Source organism: Ciconia boyciana, chromosome 22, assembly GCF_034638445.1.
Source record: "Ciconia boyciana chromosome 22, ASM3463844v1, whole genome shotgun sequence".
Lineage (NCBI taxonomy): Eukaryota > Metazoa > Chordata > Aves > Ciconiiformes > Ciconiidae > Ciconia > Ciconia boyciana.
The window spans coordinates 3749959-3763291 of record NC_132955.1 but is presented as its reverse complement, the minus strand read 5'-3'; the positions used below and the strand labels follow the sequence as shown (position 1 = coordinate 3763291).

The 13333-nt window shown below is 48.1% G+C and overlaps 1 protein-coding gene across 4 annotated transcripts in view; it reads left to right on the top strand.

Moving 5' to 3' along the window:
- KANSL1 (KAT8 regulatory NSL complex subunit 1) overlaps positions 1–13333 on the top strand; it is a 102819-nt gene that overhangs the window by 8574 nt on the left and 80912 nt on the right. For 2 of the 4 annotated variants that reach the window (XM_072885536.1, XM_072885534.1), the window contains exons 1-2: positions 298–698; positions 11093–12479. In XM_072885536.1, coding sequence (XP_072741637.1) covers positions 11176–12479 — 1304 coding nt within the window. In that variant the 5' untranslated portion in view covers positions 298–698; positions 11093–11175. Of the gene's footprint in view, positions 1–295; positions 699–11092; positions 12480–13333 lie in introns of those variants that run through there. The other 2 variants (XM_072885537.1, XM_072885535.1) reach the window with 2 other exon arrangements.

Here is a 13333-nt window from a genome sequence, read left to right as displayed (position 1 = left end):
GCCCCTGGCCCCCATCGTCCCCCGTCCCCCCCCCTTCCCCGGCGGCGGCGGCGGGCGCCCCTCCCGCACTGCAGCTCCTCCGCGCGGCGGGCGCCCGGCGCTGCGGCGCGGCGGCGGCGGGAGCTCGGCGGGGCCCCCTGGCTGCGGGCGGCCGGCGGGCGCGGTGCGCGCGGCGGCCGGCGGGGGCGCTGCGGCGCCCCCCTCCCTCCTCCTCCTCCTCCTCCCCCCCCCCGGTGCATTCTCCGGCTGACGGGAGGGGGAGGGCAGAGAAGGAGCCCGGCCGCCATTTTCCGAGCCGCGCCGCCGCCGCGCTCGCCCGGAGCGGGGGGGAGCGGGGGGAGAAGAAAAGCGCCGCAGCGCCCGCTCCGCCGCGCCCCGCCGCCCGCCCGGCCCCCCCCGCCGCCGCCGCCCAGCGCTCCGAGCCGGGGGTGGGGGGGCCGCTCCCCCCCCCCCCGCCCGCCCCAGCCCGGACTGCGGCCGCCGCTCTGCGCCCGCCGAGGGAGACGGGCGAGCCCATCCCCCCTGCCGCCGGGGCGGGCCCGAGCGGGCGGGGGGGGCGCCGGGGCTGCGGCCGGGGCTGGCGGCGCCCGCCCCGGTTGCGGCGCCGCGGCTGCCCCTCGGCCGGGGCTTGTTTGCAAACTGCGCCCATTTTGTGGGGGGCCGAGCCCGCCCGGACCGCGCTCGCCGCTCGTCACGTGGTAGGTGCCGCTCGCCCCGCTCCGCTCCGCGCCCGCCGCCCCGCGCCTCCCCCGCCGCCCCTTTGTTAGCGCCGCCGCGCCCCGCCGGGCCCCGCTGCCGGGCGGCCGCCGCGCCCCAACTTCTCCGCCCGGCGGGAGGCGGCTCCCCCGCCACCCCCCCCTCCCTTCCCGGTGCCGGGGAAAGTGCGGGGGTCGCGGTGGGGGAACCGGGGGCGGGCTGACCCACCGGCCCGCTCCCCCCCCCCCGCGCCCCCCCGCCGCCCCCGGTGCGGCAGCTCCGTCGGGCGGGGGGGGGGGTGGCGCCACTTTAAATTGAAATCTCCGGCCCGGAGGCGCCCGGGTGGGCGGCGGGGTCCCGCCGGGCCGGTCTGGGCCGAGCCGGGGCCCCTCACGTGGCCGGCGGCACCGCGGCGGCGGAGCCCGGCACCGCTGCCCCCGGGGAGGGAAAGGGACGGGACGGGACGGGGCGGGAGGGGAATCACCATTCCCGAACCTGCGGGGGGGCGGGGGGGCACACGCGAAGTTTTAAAAGTAAACAGAAAAAAAAAAAATTAAATTGCATAACCTCAATTTTGCAAAACGCGTGGAGGGGAGCAGCTCCTCCGTCCCCAGATCCGCCTGGAAAATATTAACGTAGCGGTCTCCGGTAATCCCGGTGGGCTCCCGGCGCTGTCACCGGTGCCTGCGTGCGGGAGCCGTGGATATGTCACGGTGCGCTTTCCCCCTTCTCTGGGGCTATACGATAGCGTAATTTTTCATGGGGGTTTGAGCTGCTAAGCCATTTTCCTGTATTTACTTTCCGGCTGCTTATTTTTATTTTATTTATTTTTTTTATTTTTTTTCGAACCGGCCCTGCCGATCCGGAATTATTTTTCTCAAAACAAGCTGGAAGAGCACGGCTATCCTGAAATGCTTTCCGTGATCGGTATGTGTGTTTACTTCCATCACGGGATTAGCATCTTCCAGCGTTTGATTACAGAGAAATTTGTCTCTTTTCGGGTATAAATGAGGGTCGTGTAAAAGGAAAAAGACAGCGGCTAAATTTATTGGAAACTAACCTTATTTGCTACAAAAAAAGCAGACATCCCCCCCCTCCCCTTACAAAGCAAGGTGTCACCTCTCGGCTCAGTAAATTTGTGTACAGGTGGATCAAAACGCAGGCACATACAGATTATATTGCCTGTTATGTAAAATGCACTTGAATGACAAACTGTAGTTTTCCATGAAACCGGTCAGGATATGGGAGGAACTGCAGGTTTTTATTTGTTTTGACTGACCATTATATTTTGAACTGGTTTGGGCCATGTCTGTGTTCGTGGTTACGTTATGTCATGTGTTGTGTACAGTGTGATTTGTGGCTCTAAAAATAAGGCGAGGTACAAGCCTGTTTCTCGGAGGTAGGAAAGTACTTGAGCCGTGGTACGGTCCCGCTGACGGCAGGGATATAAAGCACTTTGGGGGGGCAGTTGAGGTGTTACGTGTCTGTGTGACTAAACCTCCGCCGTAGCTGTGAATCCAGGGATCTGTTTGTATAGAAGCGTTTTCTCTTTAAAACCATATTTGTCCTTTTCATAGCCTTTGTTTTCATGGAGGAACCTCTGATGCTCTTCCCCTGCTTTAGCGTAGTCCTCTTGAATTTTTATTCTGGCACGGGAACGGTGCGGGTAGTGACACCATTCAATCTGATTATATTATTTCTTTAATTGAGAAGTCAGCAGCCTTTTAAATCGGCGAAGGGGGAGATGAAGCGGAGTCGACTCAGGGGCTGTAAAGGCGAAGCTGGGGAAACCCCCGACCCGCCGATGGGACCAGGATCCCAGGGCAGCCCGCTTTTCCTTCCCGAGGTGTCCGCTGTCGGCCACCGTCAGAGACGAGATATGGGCGGCATGTTTTTTGGCGCGGGAGGGATGGGTATGGGGTGGTTTTTTTTTTTTTCTGTAGCCACACTGCCAAGGTAGCACAGCTGTGTAGGGCTTAATGGATTGATATGCTGCAGGAGCAGTTAATTGTGGAACTTGGTTGTGATACTGTTATAGCTGATTTGTAATGATTTAGCAATGGGGATGACTTGTGTTCCCTCTTCAGAGGTGATAAAGCAGCAGATGACCAGGCAGATGTGGCTGTGTTTCTTTTATGCTCCCCCCCCCCCCCCCCCCCCTTTCCTTTTATATTTTTTTTAATGCTGTATTCGAGTCTCATTTGCTCTCAGAGATCATCCGGTAACTGGAGAACTGGTGAAATTCTGACATCACGCAAGTCAGGGGTGAAAACTGAGCAGTTCTTTGACCAAAGTCACTTCCTTTTGCCCTGTTTATAACTGTGTTTTTGTGAACGCAACTGCCATTATCTAATGAAGGCTCCGAACAAAGACTGTCTCTGGAGTTTCAGCACTCCACCCTTTTTCTGCTCAGGCAGTGAGTGGTGCATGTCCTTAGGAACCTCAAAAGACTTTTCCAGGGAGGATAAGACTTAATGTATAGTGAAGTACAGATAAGGCCTGAGGACTTCTTAGGCCCTACCAAGGCAGGGAAAGGGTAAAGCTTGGGGAGGGGGGAGAAGGGGCGAGCAGCACGTATTTTGACTTGTTGGCCTCTCCCCACCCCCCTTCCATATAATTTTCCTTTTCTGGAAAACTATATTTTTCTGAAACAATTTTTGGAGAGTAGGTCAGTGATATCTCTGCCCATCCCCATTTAGCAACACCTGATTTTGCTTTTTTTGCTTGTTTTTTTGGTTTTGACTGTGTGGGAAACAGGTGGACCAACCAATTTAAATTCCTAAATGGGAATTTAATTTAGTGTAAGTGTCCCAGGTGGATCACATACTGATTAGACCAAATAATATTTAAGTTCTGCACACATGCCTCTGTTCAAAGTTTTTATTGTTTCATTAAAAAGAGCTTCTTAGCATTTGGGCGGTCAGAATGGCAGGTGATCCGAGAAGCACCATTTTCTGTTGCAGCATTTTATAAATACCGTGTCCCTGCCTCATAACTTCCAGGAATACAATGTCTATCCGGAATGAAAAGCAGCAAAGACTTCAGCATGCCGCTTGGGTTGAGAATCCTTCCCAGCCTTGTAAATAGCAGTTTAGCTGCATCTTCACGGGTGCAGTTTTCTGTAACAAATCGTTTAAATTGGAATAAAGGCTTTCTGTTTTTTCTCAGCTGGGCAAGGACTTGTCATACTCAAATCAGCAAGAGTCCTGATGATGCAGGACTTGAGTAAACATAATTCCGTTAAACCCTGCGCGTGTCCTCTTCGGCCTGAGTTCAGACCCGTGTTTTTGGAAGAGGACAACTTGGATAAGGTCCTGTTCAGGTTTCAAGGAAAGTTAGAAAATAAATGTGTATCTCCCCCTGCCATGAACCGCTGTTAGCAGATGACTGCCAAAGTATAACTCCGTTTAGAGAATGAGACAAACAGTGAAATGGGATACGCTAATAGCCACGAAGACTTAATTCTGGAGGGTAGAGTTTTGACAGCACAGTATCTGAATTTAATGATGAAACTGTGCTGTTTATCTAATGATATGAGGAAAAAGGGTAACAAAATCGCATCTGAAGAGAGGAAATGGGAGTAGCTGTCAGCCTGAACAGGCCGCATCTTCGTCTGTTCCTTAATCTCTTGCTGCAAACTTATTTTTTGCAGATTTGGTGGAAGGACAAGTGTTTTAAAAAAAAAAACCCAAACCTAGGTATTTAAAAAAAAAAAGCTTAATTGAAATATATACTTCTGTATCGGGAGCTGCTTCGGGCCTCAGAGACGTTAGCAGAAGATGGACCTTAAAGATTTCTCATTTTCAGCTCTATCAAACGTTAGGAGTCCTCTCTCTGAAATCTTTATAACTTCCTGTTGAGGTCTGCAGCGACAGAGGATGTGATGGGAAAGGTTACCGTGAAGTTGCCTTACACTAAATGAGGAACAGCAGACCGAGTTCACGGTGTAATTATGGCCCATATAAAGGAAGCTGTGATGTGCGATTGAACGTCACCTTCTATTAAACGAGTATCTCTGTTCTGGAGTTCATGTCATCTTGTTTTTGGTTGCTGCCGTGGCAGTCTTTGTGGATTGTTCTCTCTCCTGTGAGATCCGAGGAGCAATAAAAGCTGAGATCTGCAGTTAGCTGAGCATACACGTCCTGGAGAACTGTGTTATGAACTCCATTCAAAATAAGGTATTTAAACTCAGCTGGAGACCAGTCTACCAGATTGGGCAGGGATCTAGTGATTGGAGACACTTAATTCTGCTCCTGTCTATTCTGTTATTTCCTCTTGAGGACATGGCCAGTTAACGCAAGGCACTCTAAAAGACTTTTTATAGTGACAGTCTACGCCTTGTTCTAAAATATTAGAGTATGAAAATAATAATATTAAGGTGGTGCCATTTATGGGGTGGATAAAAGTTTTGGTAACAATCATATGCTTTTGAGCAAAGGTTGGTACGACTGCACCTAGTGAATGAAAATGTGTCTTTAAAATTATAAAGGCAATTCTGTTTTTTGTTTAACTTGCTCCCTGAGTCCTGAGTTCAGGTTTTCATATTTCCTGGGCAACTTGCCCAGATTATGCGAAAGAAAAACAAAACCTCTCTGATACTGGATGGGGGGAGACCCGGATTTCACAATTAAAGCTTTTTTTTTTTTGGTCTCTGTCAGACTGCTTCTTTGTGCAAATGTCCCATTATTGTTTTTTAAACCACATTTCTTTTTATTTGACTGCAAACAGCAACTTTGTTCTGCAGAGTGACTTAACAGCAATGGGTATTTCTATCCTCCAGCCACTTCATTTTCCAGGTGAAGGCATTCTTGTAATTATTCAACTTTCCAGACTTTTGACTGGGGAGATGACAGTTAATCTTGCTTTGTAGCTTTTGTTTTTCTTTCTGACATCATATTGATAAAACCTTCTCTACCTTAGATTATGCAATTGATTTGGTTTATTTATATCCGATGAGAATTCACAGGCATAAGAGAAAAGTGGTCTTGAAGGAGGAGGCCTCATGTTGCTGTTTAGAGTTGACCAAAAGACCCTGCTTCTCGTGCAGACCAGCAAGTGGAAACAGCAGCTTTTATTTTAATCTTGAGGGCTTCTGGTTGGAAACAAAGGCTATAAAAGTAGAGCTCAGTAATATCTTTTTTATTTGTTGCAGTGCATAAGTACCATTCCCTAGGATGTTCTTAATATTAAAATTCTTATTTTTCCCAGAGAGATTAGGTGCGAGTCTGTAGTGTTAATATATGTGGAAGGTACTCATGTATGTATTTGAAAAATCTGTGGTTCTTATGTATGTTCTTAACCTTTTTTTTCATTAATATTTTAAAAAAAGCGCCTGTTTCCCATATGTAGGTCACTATAAGCATACAGTCTGCCAAACTGCACATGATAGCTGGCTTATCGATAAGTTTATCGTCCTGTACTTGCCTGTCACGTTTCCTTAATTAAAGCTTTGAGAGTTACTTCTCATGTAAATCTCTTTCTAAATTGGTAAACATCTGTCTTCTAACTATAAAATGTTGAAAGGTGATAACAAAAGGCATGTAGAGGATCTGTTATGCATAATAGGTGTAACTTTTGGTAGATGTATATTTTTGATGCAGAAAATATTTCTAGGGCTCAGGGTGTTAGATTGTGTGTCGAGTACCTGCATTTTAAGTTACTCTGAGGTTAGAAGCATAGACGATGTATTTCAGCTACAAAATGAAGTGTATACGGATTTTATTCTAGCAAGTTCAGTTTGTTTGTTTTTTTTTTTTCTAAAAGACATTTGTAACCACACAAATTCAAGAGTTGGCTGCACTCTTGATTCGTAGGGGGGGAGGAGAGGGGAAGTGGGAATTGGTATAATACTCACTTCCTTCAGGGTAGCTTTGCCTTTACTGCGTCTAATTCAAGTGCACCTTCATGTATGTATCCTCTGCAAAACCTGTGTGTTGGGTAGGACAGAGCTTTGGAGGTGAAGGAGTTTGCGGGTGGTCGTGTAGTCAGTTGGGGGGAGGCTTGCATCTAACACAGAGGTTATTTGTCCTTTACACGTGTGTTGAACTTAAGTCCCCATGATCACCCGTAACCTCTTCTCTCTCCATTCCTCGTGCAAGTTGTAGGACAAGGGGAATGCGACCAGGTGGGTTTGGGCAAGTGCCTCGTAGGCGGAGATCTGGGGAAGTGAGGAGGCCTTGCAGCAACTATAAAGAGCAGTCCCAGTGTGGTTTGGCATGTGATGAAACTGGACAGTAGGTGCAGCAATTTGGATATAGTGTCAGGGGTTTAAACTGTAATTCAGGGAATATAAATACACAAGGTAGATGTGTGTGTCAGTGTCACCAAGAAGTGCTGGGAGGGATCGAAGGCAGAGGTAATGTAGGTGCAGGGCTCGGTGGCCTGAGAAGGGTGGCCGTGGGACTCTGTCTGCGAGGAGACCTGCTGGCGGGCGGGCACGGAGAGCCCTTCAGGAGAGAAACTGGAATGAGAGTCTAGACGGCTGGGCAAAGGAGAGGCTATTGATACCTGCTGAGTCCAGGACTCGGAGCTCCACTCGTCTTCTCATGAACCTCACTGGAAGCACAGGTGCCCGGTTTCTCCCCCTGAAACTCTTGGCACAGAGCAAAAACTTCCCGTGTTCATTTTGGGCTTATTTTCTGAGGTGTTGCACAAAATCATGTGCTTAGAAACCCAATTCTCCTTTCGAGGTCTGGTTGTAAAATTGGATTTTAAAAGCAGATGGTCTTGACTAAGTCAGCATGTTGAAGGATTGTTTCCAGGGGTGTCATGACCCGATAGCTGCTCCGGGGTATAGTGAGACTGGGCACGTTCCTCATGCCTCTTCTAACATCCCATCGTTGTCTCGACCTTATTCCCACTCTTCCCTCTGCTCTGTGTTTAAAAAGCGGTGAGAGTTTGAACGTTGGTGTAGTCGATGTGGAATTGTGGGTGAAGCCACCTGAGAAGGCCTGGTGACTTTCCTCCCTTGGTGGCCCCGCGTGCACTGCTCGGGAAGCGAGGGAAGATGGGCGAGTTACGATTACCCTGTTCTTACCTGCTTACTAGAGCCTTTCATCTTTCCGCTGTTAATTAATGCTCACTGCTCTGGCAGTGCTCTAGTTTTAAAATGAAAATCAAGAAGGTGCTTGTGGATTTTGAGTATTATCTTAAGACACGTTGTAAACGCCGTGTTGGCCTTCCAGAAGAAGCTCCTTTTGGATCTTCCTCAGTGAAGCCTAGCACAAGGTGTTGTGCCGCGGCTGTTTTAAGGCAGGGCTGGAGCTTGTACTGCAGCACACACGCTGTGGTGGTGGGACTGGAGCGGTAATCCAGTTACTCCGACAGTTGTCTACCAGCAGGACTTCTGCAGGAGGAACCCTCTTGGTCACACGCATGTCAACTCAAGTGCTGGAAGTCACAGACCCTTGGTGGAGAAACACCAAAAAAAGGGACCCGTGGGTGCTCACGTTAATCTACTACTGTTGGCGGGTAATAGCAGTTTGGGTAGAACTTGCCAGCACAGTTTGAGTCCCAGAGGCGGACACAAGATTCAGGATAATTCTTGGAATCAGTGTCAAAATTCTCAGAACGCTCTGAAAGTTCCTCAGACTGTGTCCATGTGCATGACCTTTCCTTTTCTTTATTCCTCCTTCCTATGGTCACCTCGGAGAGATGCCTTGCCACCCTCTCCCCTCCAATTCCCTGTTAAGAAGAGATTACTGATAAGTGTAATATGGCTTTAATAACAACTAAAACTTAGAAACAGAAGGGAGGGAACATGCTTACAAATATTCCTTAATGTTTTTCCAAGGGTTGTTCGTAAGAGTAGAGATCTAATTCAGTGTTAGAAAAACCAGGGCTGTCTAGCATGCAGATAGTTTATAAGGACCTAAATAAAATTTAAAAAATACACCCAATAACTTTTGGAGGTCATCTTTAAGCTACTAGAACAAAGCTTTATTCTTAAGGGAGGCTTTCCAGGCTTCCAAAGTATTTTAAATGCTGTCCACCCAACTAAAAGTGAAGCCAAGGAGGGTTGCAGTAGCTTCGTAGGAGGATTTTCTTTTTAAAGTGAGTTTGCTAACCCAGAGGAAAAGGCAGTATGAAAGTTTCGCTTCCGTTGTCTACTTCTGTTAATCTAACTAAAGTTGATGACCTACAAATTTACTCTAAAATGTTCTTCAGCCTAGGTAAACTCCTAAATGGCTGCAGTGCAGCGCCAATATGTTCATAAAGAACCATTGCATTCAGCACCAAGTGCAGGTTTTTCTGCTTTTTTGCAGGATGGGTATTTCCTAAGCTGCTCTTGATATCTTGCAATGCTGTGGTGGTAATTGTGGTGAAGAGCACTGATCCAAGAGTCTTCCTTTGGAAGACAGACCAGTGTGTTTCTGCAGAACTGAGAGCGCCCGTTAGGAACAGTCGTTCCGAGTGTACGTGTCTCTGTAGTGAAGGTCTTGGTAGGAGGCTGGAGTGGGGGAAGTCCTCTATTTTGACAGTCTTCCTCCCTCCTCTCCCAAGGGCGTCTTAGCTACAAGTGGAAAGTTCCCTGCAAGTTCCTTTTTTTAAATTTTTTTTCTTCTCCCCCTGAATAATCATCTTCAGTCTTTATTTATGGACCCAAACGGTGACTAAAAGCCATTTTCAATGAGCGTGCAGTGAATTTTTAGGCACGCGGTATCCTTTTTTCAGTAAGGACAAGGTATAGTTGATTACAAAATATGCTAGGTTCTGTCAACAGGGGACTGCTGAAGTCTGAAGCCACCTCTAGTGTCTCTGTACTTCTGTTACAATAGCTTCAATTTTTTTTATCAGCCCCTCTGTGAGCATATCTTTTCTTCCCTGTCGTCGTCTTCTGTGTCACCTAGCTGGGTTGGCGAGAGTTAGTTAATGAGTCTGCAGATGGTCCAAATCGTAGACCCGGCAAGGAGCCTGCCAGTTGGCCAACGTACACGCTCATTGGAAACCAAACAGAGCAAATAACTTTGAGCTTGTCCTCTGGGCCTTCCCTCTATGGGGATATGGATTTGTTTCTCTAACTCGTTTCTGACTTTTCACAAAAATTCAGTTTTTAGTACTTAGTGGTTTTCAGCCCTAATGTCTGTCTGTGGTCCCTGTTATGGGGAAGCACCTGGTGTGACACTGGGGAGCAACTGTGGTGCAGCTGAATGAGGCTGGAAACAAAACTGACTGTTAAATTTTGCTCATTCAACATATTCAAACTTTAGATAGTCCTCACTTTTCCTGTGAAGTGGTATATTAATTTGGTCATTGGGGTGTGTTAATGAACAGCTACAACAAGCTTATGCAAATTTATGTGAAATTAGAGGATTGGCATATCAGGCAAGAGATCAGGGCAACTTCTTATTATTAAATTGACAATGAAATAGCTTATGAAGGTGCTAGATAAATTTTGCAGCAAAAGGAAAATAAAGTAACTGTTGCACTGTTAGCACAGCCTGAGCTGTGGGTTATGTGAATGCAGTTTAAAAAAAGGCATTTAAAAACACTGACACTTTTAGTGGTAAAGAAAGTAGGTAAGTGACCAGAAATGTGAAGGTGGTGGAGGGGGAAGGTTGCAGTATACCTTAATGAAAGGTCTTTGGTTATTTCTCTTAACTTGTTTGATCTAGTTGAGTTAAGCCATGGCTTGCTATTACAGTCAGAGCGTAGAACTGCTCTGTCATGGTGTGTGTGTGGGTTAATCTTTATCCATGTTCTTGAAAGAGAAATGGGAATGGCTGACACTGGAAATCACCTGGCTTATTTTGAAATGTAATTCTGGGAAAGTAGGTTTCATATGCACCAGGGAAATGATTTCCTTCAAATTTAAGGCTTTCAGGGAAGCAGTGGGGTTGCCGGTGGGTGTGGGGTGGTGGGGTTTCTTCAGCCACTGGGAGTTAAAGCATATGGAGGTCTGTTCCCCTCAAGCCCTGTCTCTCTTACATGTTATAGTTCTAATTTGTAATTTTTAACGCACCTGAGCTGGCAGTAGAAGTAGCGAAAACTGTTTTATAGACATAGCTCAAGGATTTTAAAGATGAAGTTGGTGAGCTGCTGGCATTGAGAAATGGGTGTGACTAGGGCCAGACCTTTCATGAAGGCCTGGAGGGATGCTGGTGTGCTGGGTGGGTGGACTGAAAGATGAGGATAGTAGTTACAGGCAGGCACTAGCTATGGGAGATCCTGAGGACCAGCTTGCGTGTTGCTACTTCTGTTTTTACCCGCCTGGTGCCCAGATGGCTCTGCTGAGCGTGAGGCTGGTGGTCGCAGAGGGAGGATGCTGTGCCACATGAACGTGAAGCTTGCGTGGCTTTACCAAGAGTCGATAAGTCTCGCTGCTGTTGTCCATCTTGTTTGTTTTATTTTCTATAAGTGCAATGCCTAACTTTCTCTCTTTCCTTCCCTTCTGTAGGCTGCCCTCGGGAGAGGCAGTGGGAGGCAGTGGAGCTGGCCTCGGCACCGGGAGAGGCTGGACTTCCCGTCTCTCTGTGCTGAATGGCTGCGATGGCGCCCGCTCTCACTGACGCAGCAGCTGAAGCTCACCACATCCGATTCAAGCTGGCTCCCCCGTCCTCCACCTTGTCGCCTGGCAGTGCCGAGAGCAACGGCAACGCCAACAACATCCTCCTGGCTGCCAACGGCACCAAAAGGAAAGCCATTGCTCCGGAGGATCCCAGTTTAGATTTCCGAAACAACCCTACGAAGGAAGAGCTGGGCAAGCTGCAGCCACTAGTGGCCTCTTATCTCTGCTCGGATGTAACATCTGTTTCGTCAAAAGAGCCTCTGAAGCTGCAAGGAGTCTTCAACAAGCAGACAGTCCTTAAATCTCACTCTCTCTTGTCTCAGTCCTTCTTGAAAACAAGTGATCTGTTGGGGAGGCAACCAGTGTTGGAATTCACTTTGGAGAATCTAAAAACAATGAGTACTAATAGCCAGCCACCTCTCCCACAAGCGCCTGTAAATGGCTTGGCCAAGAAATTGGCCAAAAGTACCAATTCAGACCATGAAAACTCTAGTTCTCTGAACGGTGGGAAGTGTGCTCCTCCTTCTGCTGCCCTCCAGGGTGTTGACTATAATGCAGGAGGTTCCGAATTGGGGGACTTGAAGACCGGGTTGACCAATTGCACTCTTCCACATAGAAGCCTTGATGCAGAGCACACAACTCCATTTAGCAATAATAGCACTGCAAACAAATCTGCCCTTAATTCCACGGAGCAACAGCGGGTGCTCGAGGGTGGCAGTGGAGAGACTAGGTTGCCCGGTGTTGCTAGTCACTCTGACTTTGGGAGCAGTAAGTTGGAGGAGCAGAAACCTTCTCTGTTGGCTGGTCACCACAGTGCTCTCGACTCCGAGATGAGGACGAGGGCATTGCTGCGCCGGCAGGCAGACATTGAGAACCGTGCCCGCAGGCTGCAGAAACGCTTGCAGGTGGTGCAGGCAAAGCAGGTGGAGAGACACATCCAGCAGCAGTTGGGTGGCTTCTTAGAGAAAACTCTGAGTAAGCTTCCAACTTTGGACCCCCTGAGGCATCGGAGCCAGCTGATGTTGACCAGGAAAGCAGAAGCAGCCTTGAGGAAAGCTACGAGTGAGACAGTTACTTCAGAAGGCCTAAGCAGCTTCTTGAAGAGCGATTCAATATCAGAAGAACTGGAGAGATTCACGGCCAGTGGTATGGCCAACTTGAGATCCAGTGAACAAGCGTTTGACTCGGATGTCACTGACAGCAGCTCGGGAGGAGAGTCTGATGTTGAAGAAGAGGAACTGACCAAAGCAGACCCAGAACAACCCCACGTACCACTGTGAGTAGCGGTCGTGCTTTGCTTACCTCTGGTGGGGGGAGAGCGAGGTGAAAGGTGGCATATGGAAAATCTGGATTTTGCAGGAACGCTTTTCTCTTTTGATGGGCTTAGATCAAAGAAGTAATTGTTAAAACTAATGTGGTGTGATTTGCAGCACGCTTCCTAGTTCAGGCAGCACGTGTGACATTGAAGATAAAATTCTTCATGCCTACGGTAGTCATTGGTGTTCTTGTGGAGCAGCAAGTCCTGGAAATACTGACTGGCTGGAGTGGTGCAAGTATGCTGCAGATGCAAACCCGAAATACTATAAACAGTTCTCTCCATGATGGGTTGGACCTGTCCCCTGAAATGAAATGTTTGTCTCTTTACAATGGGAATCTTTGTTGTAAACCAGTTATGTAAAGTAAGGCCAGTCTGAACCTTTGTAGCTGACAGCATACTTGTGACTGGGGAATATTTTGTGTGTGTGTGTGTGTGTTAAATGAACTTCCTGGGGAAAAAAAAAAAAATCTGAAAGGATTTGGTCCAAGTGCCAGTGGAAGTGTGAAGTGAGTGTGTTCTCTTCTTGCATCTCTGGGAAATATTGTTGGCAATTTTATTCTTGTCTGTGAGTTGCATTAAATGATGACAACAACTTCATAATTATGTTGTTAACTGGATGCTGTTTGCGTAAGTGTTAGGTGTCAATTTGTGTGTGGAGGAGGAAGATCCTCATCAAGAGAAAAGGTCTTGAGACAGGTCAAGGAAGAAGGGAAATTTTTATTCCAAAGAAAAGCATTTTCCCTAGGAGTGCATATCACAGTATTTTGAACAAATCTCTTAAAAGGCCATATTCTGTGTCTAGTCTGTGTGAA